At 43.4% G+C, this 19502-nt stretch overlaps 1 protein-coding gene across 3 annotated transcripts; it reads left to right on the top strand.

Moving 5' to 3' along the window:
• Positions 1-719: 719 nt before the first annotated feature.
• On the top strand, positions 720-13824 carry LOC118397302 (coiled-coil domain-containing protein 9-like). Of its 3 annotated transcripts, none has more exons than XM_035791928.1 (14): positions 720-882; positions 1364-1447; positions 1821-1925; positions 2321-2482; positions 3645-4046; positions 4383-4466; positions 4588-4755; positions 4991-5175; positions 5864-5922; positions 6778-6883; positions 6975-7089; positions 7550-8069; positions 8899-9003; positions 12169-13824. In XM_035791928.1, the coding sequence occupies exons 2-14, from the start codon at positions 1445-1447 to the stop codon at positions 12171-12173; spliced, it is 2019 nt and encodes a 672-aa protein (XP_035647821.1). In that variant the 5' UTR covers positions 720-882; positions 1364-1444; the 3' UTR covers positions 12174-13824. The 3 variants fall into 3 exon arrangements, with proteins under 3 accessions (XP_035647821.1, XP_035647822.1, XP_035647819.1); XM_035791929.1 differs by having other exon boundaries at positions 720-1075; XM_035791926.1 differs by having other exon boundaries at positions 720-1447.
• The last annotated feature ends 5678 nt before the right edge of the window (positions 13825-19502 follow it).

The following is a 19502-nucleotide window of genomic DNA, read 5'->3' as shown; positions in this document are numbered from 1 at the left end:
TGGCTATACTGTTGGCCTTGCAGTGGTTGGAGGAAGTCAAGCCAGACAGAGTAGTTACAGTGCATTGCGAAAGTATTCGGCCCCCTTGAACTTTGCGACCTTTTGCCACATTTCAGGCTTCAAACATAAAGATATAAAACTGTATTTTTTTGTGAAGAATCAACAACAAGTGGGACACAATCATGAAGTGGAACGACATTTATTGGATATTTCAAACTTTTGTAACAAATCAAAAACTGAAAAATTGGGCGTGCAAAATTATTATTATTTCAAGTACAGAGGAAAGTCGGGAGGGGAGGACGAAAGGAAGGGACTGAAGAAAGGAAGACATTTTTTTACAAGATTAAGGGTGGGACACAGCTGGTTGAATAAGACCTTAAATGTGATAGGAAAGCATCCAACAAGAAAGTGTGATTATTGCCAGGAAACAGAGACAGTGGAGCATGTACTGCTCCAGTGAGGGTGGGCAGTATCCGAGGGAAAGAGAGAGGCTGAGATCTAGTTTGAGGGAGAAGGGGATACAGGAAATTAGTTTGAAGAGTATATTGAGTAGAGCGTCATTAGATATAGTCTGAAATATTTTGTTATTTTTTTTATGAGCAACGGAGCTGCCAGGTAGGATTTAGTTTCCCCCGTCACTAGCCCACACTCCAGTACAGTAGGTGGCGGTAATGCACCATAACGTTGGATGCCAACCGCTGATAAACCCCACCGAATAAGAAGAAGACTAAGGAAATGAATATCGGGACACATTGTCGCGGAGCTGGAATTGATACATTGTATTGAGCACACTGTCTGTAACCACAACGCACTTTGATAACATTTACATAATTTAAGTCATTTAGCAGACGCTCTTATCCAGAGCGACTTACAAATTGGGAGGTAATCTAGTTCGAATATGTTGTGATACTTTGAAAACAATGTTGCATATTTTAATGCAGTTACTTCCAACAGGGGGCTACGACTCCTTACGGATAGCGTAGACATGGTCCGGTGTGGTGCGCTTCAAGTGTCTTAAGAGAACTTTTAAAACCAATGTTATTTACTTATTTAATTTGTAAAGGTGGGCTAATGTGTAAGTCATTTGCTATAACGTGATTTGCGTGTCATACTAAACTACTTTCTAGGTTATGTGCTTTCACTAATACCCTTAAGAAGGCTTTCTCACAGAACGCAGCTGGACTCGTGAAGGAATTTTGAATTAACTTAGGCTACAACACCTTCGCTTTATGTCGGCTAATTAATTATCCATAGCCTGGCCAATTCCATGCTGGTACTCCGTTCATGCTGCAAATACGGCTGTTTCACATTTGTGGATCTCTTTCTCCAGTGGTTATTGTGTAATGTGTGTACAACCTTCCAGGCTGAATTTCTCAGAAACCCCCACATCTGGAAGAAGCAGGATTTCAGTCCACCACCAGCGCATAAGGACAGGCTAGAGGCCATGGTGAGCTTTGGAAATGCTATTTAATATTATGTGTTGTAATTTTGCAGATTGACTGTAGTTTGGGCTGATATATTACTTAAGTCTTACTTCAGACATTGCCAAAATCATACATACTAGCTTCTCTGAGAGTGTGATTATGCAAACCAAACCATAATGGGAATCAAGTGTGCTGATACTAGTATCACAGTTGGTTAACCATGACATGCAGTACTAAAGCAATTGTACACAAGAGGATGTGTTAAATGACTTCTTCTTTTTTTGCACGCTGTGCTGCAGTCATAGGTATGAGGTGGACCCGAGTACCATAGATCAGTTTTGAACAACCCCGTTGTAGAATCTTATTCTAAATGCATGTACACCTTAAATTTCTCAGTCTACAGTGGTGGATCTCAAGACAAAGGAGGAGAAGGATGCAGAGCTTGACAGACGGATCGAGGCTCTGCGCAAGAAGAATCAAGCTCTGGTCCGGAGGTACCAGGTGAGCTCCCAAAGGATTCCGATTTATAGTTCTGGTGTAGCAGCATCTGGGTGGCTCAGTTGGTAGAGCATGGCACTTGCAATGTCAGGACCGTGGGCCAGATTCCCCGTTGGGGCCACCCATACGAGTGTGTATGCATGCCCTATAAGTTGCTTTGGATAAAAGTGTCTGCTAAATAGTATAACCTATTGTATTATATTATTAGCTTATATCACACAGCTAAATTGCGTAGCCACGTTTTCAAATAGCTTCCTGACTGTCTGGATATTCAAATGATGGTCATCGGTCTCTTTTCTGTTGACTCTCCCAGAATGAATGCATATGATTTATCAGGTTAGGGTGAGACACTGATGAGACTATCATCAGCCAACCTTTATTTTGTTATCTTTCTACAGGAAATAGAAGAGGACAAAAAGAAGGCGGAGCAGGAGGGTATTGCCGTGAAGACGCACCCACCCAGGAAGGGCCGCCCTCACGATGGCCCGCCAGAGGGAGACCGATGGAGGACAGAGAAAGAGAGCTTCACTGTCACCGTAGACCTCTCCAAACCTGCAGGGGTGAGATCAGGATGAGGGCTCTGTCTCAGCACATACTGTAGTACCAGGCTATATCAGACCAAGCTGACTAATGACCAAATCAGTCATGTTCATTAGGCACAAAAATTAGATATGGACTAGTTACTACCTGAACTTGTCCAATAAGAACACACCATTTCCATTTGAAAACTATTTATTAAGTTTGTGCCAACTGAACAAACATGATGTAAGAAGACCAAAAACATGACAGTGTCCACACTTAAACACTTGGCCTCGAGATAACCTCCTGAGCTCTGAAAGATGGCCTCTACCAGAACAAGTCTTATAGATGGGCGCCTGCAAAAGTCTATTTGCCCGCTCACATCCAATTTCCTGTCAGTCAAATCATACATTTCCCCCTGCTCTGGCAGCTTGATGAGATTAGGGATGCCTAATGGAGGACATTGACATGAGGTGGACCTGAGAGGGTCATATATCTTACAGCAGCTGGGTGAAGTTATGCTAGCTGAGTCTGGTACACCTGACACAGAACAGGGAAGTGATGACGTACACCATGAACAGAGAGATGTTTTGTAAATGCGTCATGTGTTTGCCCATATTAGGAAACCACTCATGGAAATCGTGTATCTGGTTCCAACTTTATAACCCTGCTTCGGCTTGATGATTATAAATCTATGTTCAGGTGGGTAAAAGTTACATAATTAAATTCTGCATAGGTGGAGGTGAATGCAAATTCCTGGCTATGGTTTTGTCCCAAATGGCACCCTATACCCTTCATAGTGCACTACTTTTGACCAGAACCTATGGGGGAATAGGGTGCCGTTTGGGTAGCGCCCTGTATTACTACCTGAAGGGGATGCTCTCAAGCCATTCCTGCTCTTGAAGGTAATTCCAGTACGTGCCACCTCCTGTCAGACAGCATGTTTTTTTTAATCAGCCCCCGTGTAGAGACGGGCTGGAGTGCATTTTAATCAAAGCCTGTTGAGATCATGTCTGGTCCCAGATGGCCCCTACATCTGTGATCCACCCCACTCTTCACATAGTAAAGGTCACTCATTCAGACAAGAAGGGACTTGTTTAGGGTGCTGTGGTATTGCCCTAAATGTACGTATGTATGCCATGATTTTTCCTGTCTCTCAGTGGGATAAAGCGGACCTAATCAAAACGTACGTTCTCCCTGCAGGAGAAGCGGGTGGTCAATGACTGGAAACAAGGGCCACCGCGGGACTCTGAGGAGGGAGACGATCCCAGACACCAAGGTGAAAGCCCCCCGCGGAGGGCTTTGCCCGGGCGGCTCAGCAGGGGTGGACAAAGACAGGGAGGATCACGGCAGGAGAGGAGAGAGCAACGCCCTGACAGATCCCTAACAGACTCACGCCAGTCCCATGACAGACTACCAAGAGAGGGGAGACTACCAAGAGAGGGGAGACCACCAAGAGAGCAGAGACCACCAAGAGAGGACAGGGGTCCAAGCATGGAGGGGCCAGGAGAGGGCCCCGGCCACAGTGAACGTGCCCCACGCGGAGGAAGAAGAGGAAGGGGAGAAGGAGGAGGACCACCACACGGTAGTGACAGGAAGTCTAAGGTCTGTGAGCAAAACCATGTCAGCACTAACAAGCGAGGCAATGTTGCTGTAGATGTGCCAGGTTGAATAGTTTCAATAGCCTCAGAGGTTTTACCAGTGGTATAGTCTCCATAATGAAGGTTTGACCTTTTGGTTGTACAGCATATCTTTGTGATGATGTAGGTTACTTTGCAATGACATGAGTAACGGGGAAGATGAGTACATACTATAGTAATGGGAGAAAAATACCAGATTTAGCTAAAACATATGGGTGTGAAATGAAGAGAATTGGGATGGCGTATCACTTCTCTCTTTATTCTTCCTAAAATAGTGTGCCTCTGTTGTGCCTCTCTGTAGGAGTGGGAGGAGAAAAGGAGGCAGAACATTGAGACGATGAACGAGGAGATGGAGAAGATTGCAGAGTATGAAAGAGGACAAAGGGTATGTACAGGATGCCATTTTGTAAAAATCCGATTACAATCGGATTATTTGTTGACAGTTCAGCGTTGAAGATGTGAAATAGATGGAGTGTAAGGTTGCTGTCTTTGGAATCCTTCTGCAGCCTGCCGAGGGAGACAAGCCCATCCGTAACTTCCTGGATGACCCGCGGCGCTCCGGTCCAGTCCCGGACATGGACCGCAAGGAGGGCAGCCGCCGACACATTCGAAACTGGGGCGGCGTAGACTTTGACAACGTGAAGACGAGATCTGAGCTGGAGAAGGAGTGGACAGTGAGTGCTCTGTTCTGTTTTGTGGAAGGCATGATCCTTCAAATGTTCTGTGGTGTGTCTTTTGGTTGAAATGATTCCTTTATTGAAAATTAGAACAAGGTTTGATTTATCGGTTTATCATGTCTTTCCTTTCTCTCCTCTACATCGTTATTAATTCCCTTATCTCTTAAATCATGTTATCAATCGTGTTACTTTCCTTCCTCCTTATCTCTCTCTCTCTCTCTCTCTCCAACAGAGTCGGGGACCAGGAGGCCCTAAGGGCTCCATGGATATGACCATGTCTATGACGGGCCGGGAGCGTGCCGAGTACCTCCGCTGGAAGAAGGAGCGTGAGGAGATTGATGAGGAGCGCCTGGCCAGGCACAGGAACGCCACGGGCCAGTGGAGACGGGAATGGGACTCCCAGAAGACTGACGGCTTGTGAGTGACTGACTGGAGGAGGACCACTGATCACACCTCGCTCACCAATATCCTCGGAGACCGCCATGGCTTTATTCACAAAAATACCACAACAGCAGGCATTCAGTGAACCAAACCAGGCAGTGCATACTGAATCCCCAAGATGACAAAACCGTTCCAAAATATGAATTTACCAGATGCCACACTTTATGTTTTAGATGTTGTGTTCAATTTACTAGAAGAAAAAGAAACGCACACCTATTTAGGCGAGGTGCTGGCTAGCGGAGTAGAAAACTTGAAAATAAAAGAGCCGCACACTCTAGGAGCTCAGATGCAAAAATGTAATTACCAACGTTGAGACAGCCAAGCTGTCTTCATCAGGGTATTTATAATAACAGATCAACAATGAGCTGTGAGCACATGTAGAGTAATACGTAGCAGACAGAGCAATAGCACAAAAAGCAACAAAACAAAATGCATAAAAGCAACAAACAGTGTTTCCACACCTCACAAGCTACAAACCGATAACATGGAAAGCGGCGATACACCGCTAGGGATTATGTTCACAAGTCGGATTGTCCTTTAGCCATGTCTTTGTTTCTTGTGACTGTTCAACAGTCGTGGGGGTGGTGGCAGGGAGGGGTTGACGGGTCCTGTGGTGATGCAGTGTGACAGGGTGAGGAGGTCTGACCCTGTGGTGCTTTCACAGGTTCAAGGAGGACCCAGCTGTGGCTGTGGAGGGCATGCTGCCAGCCCAGGGATGCAGAGGCAAGTCACCCCCCCAGACTCTGATGACAAGGCGTTGTTGGTTGCCACTGTTACAGACAAGGATGGCAGACTTAACTCAACTCTTTCTCCCTCTCTATCCCAAACAATCGCATTCACCCATTTACAGCAGTGCTTACACTCAAACAGATCTTCTGCTAAGTATCAGAGTCACTACAAACCTTTCCATTAGACACAGCACACTCTCATTGATGCTTTGGGAAAGGGATACCTAGTCAGCTGCATTTAACCCCTCAGGTGGCTGCCTTAATCGACACCACATTATCGGCGCCCGGGAAACAGTAGGTTAACTACCTTTCTCAGGGACAGAACGCCAGATTTTTACCTTGTCACCTCTGGGATTCGGACCAGCAACCTTTTGGTTTTTGGTCCAACTCTCCTACCCGCCAGGCTACCTGCCGTCCCTGGAGCAACACTCTAATTTTAAGAACACTTTTATCTGAGCCACGTTAACATGGTGTATTGTCTGTGTATGGTGATGTTGTGGTTGCCCTGTGTGTAGTGATGTGAGTGACATCACTCTGTGTGTGTCCTCCCCACAGCCAGGAGGAGTGGCTCCCGCCCACAGCCTCACGGCTGGGCCTCAGGTTAGCCAATGGCATGGGACTGAATTTGTGTGTGTTCAGTGTGTCTAACATCCCCCCCCTGTATTCTGCTGTGTGAGAGCCTTATGGGTCCTGGTCAAAAGTAGTTCACTATAAAGGGATTTTGATGCCTTAAGAGCAGCACTGCTGTGTCAGTACTGGGGCTGCCATTCATTCGTTTTCAAGGTCCTGTTCTTCCACCCCAACCCCTCTAATTTGAACTGTCCTCCTCCCTCATCCTTCACTTCCACAGACGATGTGAAGGGGCCTCCGAAGGCGCCCACGTTCGGAGACTTCCTGGGGCAGGGTAGAGGACCCAGGGAGGGGGGGAAGGGACGAGGACCGAGACAGAGCTACAGGTACAGCTCCTCCTCTTCTAAGGCTTTAGAACAACATCTGTGTTTTCTGCTTTCGTTCCTCACCATTCCAATGACCGGATCTCTTTGACAGCATGCACGATAACCGCTGGGAAAAGGAGGAGGAGAAAGAGAAGGAAGACAAACCCAAGAAGGAGGAGAAGACTCAGAAGGAGGAACGGAAACCCAAATCTCCCTCATCACAAAAGGTATGTTGTCTCCCACCACCATGCACTGGGATCTGTGTTTTGGCACATTATGGGGCGGCAGCGTAGCCTAGTGGTTAGAGCGTTGGACTAGTAACCGGAAGGTTGCGAGTTCAAACCCCCGAGCTGACAAATCTGTCGTTCTGCCCCTGAACAGGCAGTTAACCCACTGTTCCCAGGCCGTCATTGAAAATAAGAATCTGTTCTTAACTGACTTGCCTGGTTAAATAAAGGTTTAAAAAAAATAAAAAAAATAATATATAATCTAATAAATGCCATTTAGCAGACGCTTATCCAAACAGGCTTAGTCATGCTTGTATACATTTTGCGTATGGTTGGCCCCGGGCAACGAATCCATCACCTTGGCGGTACAAGAACCATGCTCTACCAGCCAGACAGGACAATGTGATCTCTTTCCATGAACCACGTTAACAGGTGACTTGCCTGCTTCTTTACCTCTTAGATGGAGAAGAGTGGTGATGCAGATGAGGATGAGTGGGAGGATGCCAGCGACGAAGAGGACGAAGATGCGGAAGGTGATGACGACTCCAAGGAAGACTATGAGGGGGAGGAGGAAGGGAAAGACGGGCAGTCCACAAAGAAAGCACCTTGCCCAGAAACCACTGCATTGAAACCCGCCGCCACCTCACCCCTTCCCTCCACTCCCCCCTCCGCAACCAGTCCCAAAGACAAGCGCACCCCAAGGCCCAAAGTCTACATCCCCTCCCCAAAGGAGGCTCAGAACTCCCCCGATGGCCTCAAGCCCCTCAGTCCCTTTTCTCCCCTGGACGGCCACCAGCCGGTCAGAGACTGGGGGGAGGAGATGGAGATGCAGTCACCCCGGAGCAGTATGGGGGAAAGCCCCCCAAAACCCCCCAGCACTGATGAGGGCCCTGCCCAGGTTAAGGTCCAAGAAGACAGCCGCAACTCCAGACCTAGCCCAACCCCCAGTCCCAACGAGAAGGAGAGGGACAAACGAACAGGTACAGATATTTACATACTGGTTTGACCGTTGTATTATATTGCAAGATCGTATCATACATTTGGCATACTGTTGAATGTGCTTCTATTTTACATCAGGATAAACCAGCAAAGTTGATCATAGGTTTCTTCATCCACACTCATATCTCCCCCCTCCCTCTATCGTTCTTTATATAATTCTCAGTTGTGGTCACTGCTGCACCACTCTGATCCAGGAAAAAACTCCTTTACCGTTTTTAAAAATCTCAATATCAAATCATTTCTCGGTAACAATTAAGTACCTTACTGTGATTGTTTTCAATTAAAATGGCCAGCTTCTTATCAAAGAGCAATTTCTCAAACAAGAATTTAGCTAGGACTGTCTGGCAGTGGTCTGAGTGGGGAAAACTAGCTGTTATTAGTAGAAAGGTTTGGAACTTTCTTGTTGGTCTATTAACAAATTTAGCACCTGGTGATGTCATCAGGAAGGCAAAAACTCCTTCCTACCAAACCAGGCTGAAATTTCAGGTGGCCTTTTCAAGCGGCTCTTGCACGAAAAGGGCAGTATCGTCATTTTCAACATTTCACAGCATTATTTCAACCTCAGTGTGGAAATGTGTATATATATATATATATATATATATATATATATATGAATTTCACGTTTTTGACTGCACTGTACTTTTAATCCTAGAAGATCCTGTGAGGCTAAATTACACACAGAATAAAATTTCAGGCAAAGCTGTATTGTTGCTTATGGTCATCTGACATTTTTATTTTTATGACTACCTGAAGGTTGTGGTAAAAATGGAATGATATCTGACTCGTTCTTCCTTCCCTGATTTGACCCAGATGAGGCCCCTGCCGCCGCTCCTATCCTGGAGGCTGACCAGGGCCTGTCTGAGCCGGCCACAGCTCCAGAGACGGCCCCAGACACCTCAGAGCAGCCATCTTCAGGTGCGGTTCACATCAATGACTTTGAGACTGGGTTTCTCTATGAAGTCTCGGACTCCCACCAAGCACTAACCACAAAACACAAACCAACCTACTTCCCTCTCTTAGCCTCCTTTTTTAAATATGTTTCTTAATTCGCCGCTCACTGCTCTCCTGTGTGTCCTCTCCAGCTGTCTGTCTAAAGTTGGCTGGCATGACCCCACAACCAACGTCTATTGGGTACGGTCAAGGCTTGTCTGTCGCTCACTGCACAACTCTGCATTTTCTGGCCAATGGGATCCCTCTCTTTCCTCAATCCTCTGAAACTCCTCCGCCTTGCCATTTCCTCCTGGGGAACTGAATGTACTAACCTCCGCCCTCTTCACGATGGCTACAACACCTCACTGTGTGAACCCCTGCCGTTTTACCCCTTGAACACTTTCCTTTGGTTTCTCCTTCTCATTTCTTTGTTTTACAGGTTAATGCATTTACAATACATGCTGCCCACCCTGTCCCCAACCTCAAATGACCAAAATCGCATATATTTTCTGTTTTTCATGGGTTTGTTAATCGCATGACTGACATATGGATGATTAGTGGCTTGAGAAGATTACGAATCAAATTAGCTCTTCCATTAATTTCTCCTGTTCATGCTGTCTGCTTCTTAAATTGATGTCTGTTTGGCTAAGACTTATCACTAGGCCTGAAATGGAATGATGCAAATTGTGCTAACCAGAACCAGACAGTCATTGGATGATAACAGAACATGTTTAAACGGCACATTACTCATTTGAAACCACCAAACAAACATGTGTGTTTTATTGCCCTGTTTATGCATTTTGTCTCAATGTCATCAAAATGCATAATTTAGCCTTTCCCGTAGTCTCCACTTTGACATGCCTAGGAAGGTTGAATAGCACCTCTCTGTAAAGATCTTCAACGACAAACACAAACGATTCCCATGTTTCTCACTTATTTGCTACATCCATTTTTGGATGTCTAAATTAATGATGTACAGTATACTCATTTGATTCTCGAAGAATATAACTCAAATGCCTCATGAACTTAGTTCAACTGTCGTACTAAACCCCAAATATAAGCTTGTTAAAACTATCCTCTTGATATCATGGCTGGTCAGTCTTTGCATCCATAGCTCTGTCTATGAATTTGAGAGTGGTTACATTTCTCCTGGCCCCTCCCTTAGCTTTATTCCCAAACAGAAGCAGGGTGACCACTTTGTTATTGTTTCAATTAAGGATTCTAGCTTTAATGTTTTCAGAAACCATTTTATTGCTTTCTCATGAGCTTAGTTTAAAATATATATATATGAAATAGTACATTATAAAATGTGGCTAATTAGCACAGTGTAAAATGCACTCTAAATAATTTTTTAACGATGTGTAGGATAATGTGCATTCATTGCACTCCCTTTGTCTCTGAGGGCAGAGTGCTAAGAATTAGCACTGACATGCCTTTTTAAAAGTGGATCATTTATTTATGACTCAAGCTTTTTACATCAGTCGAGTTTGTCTGTAACAGCCCAGATGGTATATTTTTGGGTTACACAGAACAAATTATTGAGCATTTCTGTGGTTGCTACAATGCACTGCACTTTGACAAGGCAGCTTAAATGCCCATTAAATTAACATTGTATGACTAGATTTTTGTAGATGTTTAGTCGTGAGTACTAAATGTAGAATCCATCCCCCAACCCTTATGAGTGTTCTGTTGTAGACCGATTGCTTCAACGTGGATTTATGTTTTTTTTGTGTGTGAATTTGACACCTTTTTCTCACCAATTTTGTGGTATCCAATTGTTTAGTAGCTACTATCTTGTCTCATCGCTACAACTCCCGTACGGGCTCGGGAGAGACGAAGGTTGAAATTCATGCGTCCTCCGATACACAACCCAACCAAGCCGCACTGCTTCTTAACACAGCGCGCATCCAACCCGGAAGCCAACCGCTTCAATGTGTCAGAGGAAACACCGTGCACCTGGCAACCTTAGTTAGCTCGCACTGCGCCCGGCCAGCCACAGGAGTCGCTGGTGCGCGATGAGACAAGGACATCCCTACCGGCCAAGCCCTCCCTAACCCGGACGACGCTAGGCCAATTGTGCGTCGCCCCACGGACCTCCCGGTCGCGGCCGGTTACGACAGAACCTGGGCGCGAACCCAGAGTCTCTGCTGGCGCTGCAGTACAGTGCCCTTAACCACTGCGCCACCCGGGAGGCCCGGATTTATGTTTTTGTAGGTTATTGCACCTTTCTGACGCCATAACTTCACATATGACGTTATTGACAGCTGTATCTCGGTATCATAACATGATACCGTTACAACTGTTTTTCTTATTGAAGCCCTGGCAGTGAAAACTCCCATAGTCTGTAGAAGGCTCTTCTGAGTAGATAAATGTTTCCTTGTTGTCTGGTCCTTGTCATCATTATTAGGCGTCTCCTTACAACCTGGTAAGTGTGTTTCTCTGGTGGTAATCACCACAGCTAATGGCTGGTGTACATCCCAAACGGCGTCCTTTTCCCTTGATGGTGCAATACTCTTTATAGGGCTCTGTTCACAAGTAGCGCTCTATAAAGGGAATAGGGTGCCATTTGGGACTCGACCGGTGTGTCTATGCTTTGGCTGAATGAAGACGCTCACTACACCAAATCCGATTAGTCCAGTGAGAGTGGAGATCGGTGAAGTACAGGAACAAGAGGCACAATTAATGTTGAAAGGCTTTTATGAGGAAATTAGCCGCGGTCTAACCGACATGAGGGTGTGGATGTAATGGAAACCCTTTTGAACTCTGAGCCTGATTGAATAAAACCGCCTCTCCAAGTTCTTTGATGTTTATGAGACTAATATTGGTCCATGAGAGGACTGTTACCCAATCCCACATTGAATAGGCAATCAAATTATAATTTCAAAAAAGGCCTATTTGGCTGAGGACACATACTGTCAATGGTGAGTAGCTTGGGTTATGTTCATTTAAGCATATTGCATATATCATCAAGTATGAGCATAATATAAATGTTTGGAAAACCATTGGTACTTATTTATCCTGCTGAGAGCTAACACCAGTCTGGGGCCATACCATGCTGTCCCATGCATGTGGTGCTGTGTTGGAGACACAGAGGGCAGATTAATCCAGTTTGCAGCACAGTGACCCCCCTTCTCTGTTCTCTATCAACAGGCTGATATCTGCTCTAGGAAACTGACTTTTCATTACTAGCAGTTCACAGATGATGGAAGGATGAGGGGAGAAAAGAATGACAAGAGGAAAGGTAACTGGGCCTCGCGCACCATGACTGGAGCAGCCATCACAGACAACCTGGAGGGATGTGGTTGGGCAGCAGGCCTCCAAACCGCTCCCTCTCCTTAACAATCAGACCACGTAAGTTCTGTTCTGTTTGACTAGGAGCAGCACCTTGCATAGAACAGTGATACATACTGCCGTTCATTTGAGCCACGATGGTAAATGGCTTGGGTTTTATAGCAGCCAATCAGGATGTAACTGTGATGTCAAGTCAACAAAGCCCTGACTTGTTTTTACCTTTTTTTTCTTTTTTTGTGTTATTGGTTTGTGTGTGATTAACAAATCAAAGTATTACATTTCGCAAAGACTGAAATATTAAATTCTCTTACCTCAATTTTTCAACCTTTAGCATTTTTTTTAAACTACCTTTTTTGGAAGGTCAAAGAGACTTGGCCCCTTCAACATAGCTAAACTGGTAGTGTCCCAAATGTCATGCTCTATATAGTGCAATTCTTTTGAGTCCGATTGGGCCATGGTCAATAGTAGTGCACTATAAAGGTGATAGGGTGCCATTTGCAACGCAAACCCTCTCTTTGTGAAGTGTGCATGGATAAGGATTGGCTTAAAATGTAATACTTTTCAGTTGTATTTTGTCATGAAACTGATAATGTGAACAAATATAAGCCATGGCATTGAAAAATGTACATTCTGTCTCCTGATAATGTAACAAAGTTGGTTTACATTTTGGACCCCAAGAGGAGAATAGTTCAATGTTATTTTTAATTTTTAAGTGGAGTACACTGTACTTAAATACAGGCATCATGTGATCCTGGCAATTATGTTTGTTGATAACCATGACAATCCAAAGCTTTCCTTTAATGTTTTATTTGCAATAGATCACTAGTGGTGTTTCTAGTTTTAATCAAGGGGCATCAGAACATGTAGCTCAACAGACCAAGATTTTGGTTAGATTTGTAATATTGTTGGCTTTTTTTAGCCTACTCTTAGTCATGAACTCAAACTCTGGCTCACCTATAATGAACAGGAGCACAGATATTGAGCTATGCTTTAATTTTATTTCTCAAAGTAATGAGGTGAGAAGTCAAGAACCCAAGGAAATGCATTATGTAGCCTATAGTATTTTGAGAACAACAAAACATTCCAATGTTTTGTGTGGGGGGGAAAAGGCATCTATTTTTGTAATTTGCATTAGTATATCCTAGTTTTCCGTTTCTGATGACTTAGTGATTGTATTATAAGCATCGAATTTACCTGCAATTTCTTCGTTTGAATATAAAACTGCGTTATTTGGGTTTGTTTTTGGAGTGGAATGTAACTGGCCGATCTAAACTAGCTTGACCCGAAATCGAATATTTTTTTTCTTCTGTTTATCAGTTGATAAACATTATTTTATTTTTAATTCCAAGATATTGACACTTCAATCAAGAAGGACATTACAATTGATAGCTTTTTGATTTGTCAGGAAACTCATTGTTTCATATGCAACTGTCAAATGTTCAACATGAAATGTATTCTGTTTTATTTTGCTTCTTAGTTTTCATATCAAATAAATGTATGGTGTTCCGGTCTCAATTATGTTTCTCGTGATTTACAATAAGTGCAACCTCAAACAGCAGACTGATATATTTTACGTCTCTTGTGCCTATTTGTAGGGATTATGATGTTTTTGCCAGTCGCACAAAGTGAATGGAGTGTCCAAGCTTTTAGTTAATGATTTTGCTCGAGAGAATATTTTTTTATGATGCTTTTATAGCTATTTCACCATCCACGAGACCAGAATTATTAAATAAATATAACTAGATGTATTTATTTATTTTTTTAGATCAACCCTCGTAATTTTGGTAGACGTTTGTGCGATAATCATAGGGACATGCACCGACCATATTTCTGGGACGTAGGCTAACTGTTAAACTATAATCCAATCTATGTGCTTTTATAGTCTTTGACCCGCCCTATTTCATCCCATTAAATTGTAAACTGTTCTGTATAGCTGGTGCGCTCCAGACGCCCCGTCCTGTTCATAGAGAGGGTTAATTAAAGCATCGTCCCACCAGGAGCAGTGACAGCGTTTCCACAATGCCCACCTGACTTGAAGGGGAAAGATAGAATTTGGAGGCTTTGGACACTGACAAAGAACCAGACTACATTCGACGCAAGAAAAAGGATATAACAATTGCAGGATGAAAGCCAACAAACAAGTTACCACGGTGAAGCAGAACGGGGACATGAACAGAAGGCCGAGCTATCCGGGCGACCAGCGGGTGAAGCATGCCAACTTAACCACAAAGATTTGGGTTAAAGTGGCGATGGCGATTGCTTATTTTCTATGCGTTTCAATAGCTGCCTTTATTCTGGCAATCTACTATGTGTTCTTTTGGAGTCCGGATCCTGTCAATAGCCCGGCATCTGACAATGTCACCATCCCGTCAGTAACCAACAACACAACGTGCCAGCCGAGATTATGACTGCGTGAGATCGGTAGGCTATCCTCCGCGGTGATAGCCCGCGCAATGGTTGAGACTTTTTGGATCCGCTGTAGGACAGACACCTGGAGAGAACACCGGCACACGCAGCAATGGTGTACCGCGACAGAGGGGATAGCATGACATTATTTGAAGAAGGATATTGGGATTTTTGCAGCAGTCCGCTGAACTATTCAGGTTAGCCTATCGAGGAAACAAATTATAGAGTTTGACAACCGAAACGCTTGTGATTGCCTGTAGCTTTTCGGATGAAGAGGGAGGGACATTTAATCAGTTAACCCATCCACTCAGATTCTCTGTTACGATAGACATGTAAAGACAGTTTAGCACGTAACTCCAGACAAATAGTTAATCTACAGTGAAACTATTGTCACCTGAAACAAACCCCTATAGATGATCTGTTTTCTATTATGTGGCACTGTACCCCCCCCCAATTGTACTATTTAAATAGGTGGTATAACAACGTGACAGTTTTGACTTTTTTTTCATTGTAGACATTTAGTTTGTATGTTTGAATTTCATGATTCTCTGTGTGTAATATGATATTCTCAAACGACAGTCATTTAGAATCGGGCAGATCCCTAGTGAAACTGACTATCCTACCGATCCTCGACTTAGGCGATATCATCTACAAAATAGCTTCCAATACTCTACTCACATCTACAAGTCCATGCTAGGTAAAGCTCCGCCTTATCTCAGTTCACTGGTCACGATGGCAACACACCTGCTGGAGCGCGTGCTACGGATGGGTATCTCACTGATCAACCCTAAAGCCAACACCTCATTTGGCCGCCTTTCCTTCCAGTTCTCTGCTGCCTGTGACTGGAACGAATTGCAAAAATCGCTGAAGTTGGAGACTTATCTCGCTCACCAACTTTAAACATCTGCTATCTGAGCAGCTAACCAATCGCTGCAGCTGTACATAGTCCATCGGTAAATAGCCCACCCAATTTACCTACCTCATCCCCATACTGTTTATATTTATTTACTTTTCTGCTCTTTTGCACACCAGTATCTCTACCTGCACATGACCATCTGATCATTTATCACTCCAGTGTTAATCTGCTAAATTGTAATTATTAGCCTACCCCCTCATGCCTTTTGCACACAATGTATATACTTTTTCCCCCTACTGTGTTATTGACTTGTTTATTGTTTACTCCATGTGTAACTCTTGTCTGTTCACACTGCTATGCTTTATCTTGGCCAGGTCGCAGTTGTAAATGAGAACTTGTTCTCAGCTAGCGTACCTGGTTAAATAAAGGTGGAGGGGGAAAAAGCTGCATCCTTTTGTTACTGTTCCATGGAGAACAGGCACAGGAATTGGCACACACATCTGCCTCTGTATTTTTATGAGGCAAGTGTCTCCTACGATCCTACATGCTTCATTGTTCACAATATTGATGAAAGAGTGCAATTTGTCCTCTAAGGGCCCCTGGTGTTTGTAAACTCATCTTTATGTCCAATTTTCCTCAATGTGTATATATCTTTCTTTGTTTAATCAAACCTCAGTTTGTTATATTGCCAAGAGAAGTAAACACTTAGCATACTACTATCCCACTGCTATCAAACATCACAACAGTAGCTATGATTGACAATTATTGTTACAATTGAACAGTTGCTGTACCTCGCTATACTCTCTCCCTATGTCTCAGGGGCATATGGGTGAAGCGGGAGAGAGCTGCAACACACCATTCAATAATTAAATTGCAGAGGAAGTTGTCAGGACCCGTTCCTTCTCCCAAGCTGCCTTTGCTTTCATCTCCTCTCTCCGAGGCGAGACCCATGTATGACTCAGCATGTTACGCTTTTCCAGCAGCTGTGATGTGATTGCTCTTATAAAAACCTTTTAAATTAACAACTTTATTTTAGCAAACTTTTGAATAAGCAAGGTGGGAACTGGGAAGGTGCGGACAATCCTGACAGAGGTAAGAAGGGAACTGAGGCACCTATCTGAGCTCCAGACATGCCCCCTCAGCTTCCTGCAATCAGGATCAGCTCTATTGGAGTTCTGCCTTCTGGGTAGGGATATCAATAATAACCACACTGCTGTACTTGATATTAAACAGTACACTACAGCGCTGATTTGAAAATGACATTGGTGCTCTACAATGCCATGGTAGCACTGTGCCCTAATGTTCTCTCATTACATCCACTGCAAACAAGATTGGACATGTTCCCTGTCTCCATAGCTGCTATTGTTTGATTTCCACAATAAATGGTATCATTTCCTTAAAGTTCTTAGTTTGGTTTGTGTAATTCTCTTGATAACAATATCCACTCCGGATTCAAGACTGTTGGACCAATGGAAATTCAGTAAATTCAAGTCATTAGAAAGGTAGAATTGTCTTTATCTATCATTTTGCTATCAATTAATAGAAGAACACCATCAAAATAATAATACACAGAATTGCATTTGTTGTGCTCTAATAGAACACTGTAAATGATGAATATTTAATTACAGTTTAGAAAATGTGTGAAGACATAATTTGCAACCATTTCCCGTTAAAAATAATATAACATGGAGTAGCCTATGGAGTATACCTATTTCACCACTAGGGGTCATTGTTATATAAAAAGTACGTGAACTATCATATGCCAGTCTTCTGTTCCTATCTATAACCACAGTATATATATGCCATTTAGCAGACGCTTTTATCCAAAGCGACTTACAGTCATGTGTGCATACATTCTACGTATGGGTGGTCCCGGGGATCGAACCCACTACCCTGGCGTTACAAGCGCCATGCTCTACCAACTGAGCTACAGAAGGACTATCGTCCTTGGTGACCTTCCAAAAATAATTATATACTAATACATCCCGTTGCAATTGGACATTAATATTGACATTTTGACGTAACGGAAGCACACAAGTAACATTGTATACAGTTGAATTCGGAAGTTTACATACACTTAGGTTGGAGTCATTAAAACTAATTTTTCAACCACAACAAATTTCTTGTTAACAAACTATAGTTTTGGCAAGTTGGTTAGGACATCTATGTTGTGCATGACACAAGTAATTTTTCCAACAATTGTTTACAGACAGATTATTTCACTTATAATTCACTGTATCACAATTCTAGTGGGTCAGAAGTTTACAAACACTAAATGTGCCTTTAAACAGCTTGGAAAATTCCAGAAAATGATGTCATGGCTTTAGAAGCTTCTGATAGGCTAAATGACATAATTTGAGTCAATTGGAGGTGTAGCTGTGGATGTATTTCAAGGCCTACCTTCAAACTCAGTGCCTCTTTGCTTGACATCATGGGAAAATCAAAAGAAATCAGCCAAGACTTCAGAAAATAAATTGCAGACCTCCACAAGTCTGGTTCATCCTTGGGAGCAATTTCTAAACGCCTGAAGGTACCACGTTCATCTGTACCAACAATAGTACGTAAGTATAAACACCATGGGACCACTCAGCCGTCATACCGCTCAGGAAGGAGGCGCATTCTGTCTCCGAGAGAGTAACGTACCTTGGTGTGAAAAGTGTAAATCTATCCCAGAACAACAGCAAAGGACATTGTGAAGGTGCTGGAGGAAACCGGTACAAAAGTATCTATATCCACTGTAAAACGAGTCCTATATCAACATAACCTTAAAGGCCGCTCAGCAATGAAGAAGCCACTGCTCCAAAACCGCCATAAAGCCAGACTACGGTTTGCAACTGCACATGGGGACAAAGATCGTACTTTTTGGAGAAATGTCCTCTGGTCTGATGTAATAAAAATATAACTATTTGGCCATCGTTATGTTCGGAGGAAAAAGGGTGAGGCTTGCAAGCCGAAGTACACCGTCCCAACCGTGAAGCATCATGTTTATATACACTTAGGTTGCGGCAGGTAGCCTAGTGGTCAGAGCGTTGGACTAGTAACTGAAAGGTTGCAAGATCGAATTCCCGAGCTGACAAGGTAAAAATCTGTCATTCTGCCCATGAACAAGGCAGTTAGCCCACTGTTCCTAGGCTGTCATTGAGAATAAGAATTTGTTCTTAACTGACTTGCCTAGTGAAAGGTAAAAAAATAAATAATAATAATGTTGTGGGGGTGCTTTGCTGCAGGAGGGACTGGTGTACTTCTCGAAATAGATGGCGAGATCATGAGGAAGGAAAATGATGTGGATATATTGAAGCAACATCTCAATACATCAGTCAGGAAGTTAATGCTTGGTTGCAAATGTGTCTTCCAAATGGACAATGACCCCAAGCCTACTTCCAAAGTTGTGGCAAAATGGCTTAAGGACAACAAAGTCAAGGTACTGGAGTGGCCATCACAAAGCCCTGACTCAATCTTATGGAACTTTTGTGGGCAGAACTGAAAAAGCATGTGTGAGCAAGGAGGCCAACAAACCTGACTCAGTTACACCAGCTCTGTCAAGAGGAATGGGCCAAAATTCACCCAACTTATTGTGGGAAGCTTGTGGAAGGCTACATGAAACGTTTACCCCAAGTGAAACCATTTAAAGGCAATGCTACCAAAAACTAATTGAGTGTATGTAAACTTCTGACCCACTGGGAATGTGATGAAAGAATTAAAAGCCTAAATAAATAATTATCTCTACTATTATTCTGACATTTCACATTCTTAAAATAAAGTGTTGATCCTAACTGACCTAAGACAGGGAATTTGTACTTGGATTAAATGTCAGGAATTGTGAAAAACTGAGTTTAAATGTATTTGGCTAAGGTGTATGTAAACCTCTGACCAACTGTATTTGCTCATTTTCAGCAATCAATATTTGCTTGCTAGTTTTAATAATTCTAAC

Source organism: Oncorhynchus keta, chromosome 18, assembly GCF_023373465.1.
Source record: "Oncorhynchus keta strain PuntledgeMale-10-30-2019 chromosome 18, Oket_V2, whole genome shotgun sequence".
NCBI lineage: Eukaryota > Metazoa > Chordata > Actinopteri > Salmoniformes > Salmonidae > Oncorhynchus > Oncorhynchus keta.
The sequence above is the reverse complement of the archived record's forward strand: the minus strand, read 5'-3'. Positions and strand labels throughout refer to the sequence as shown.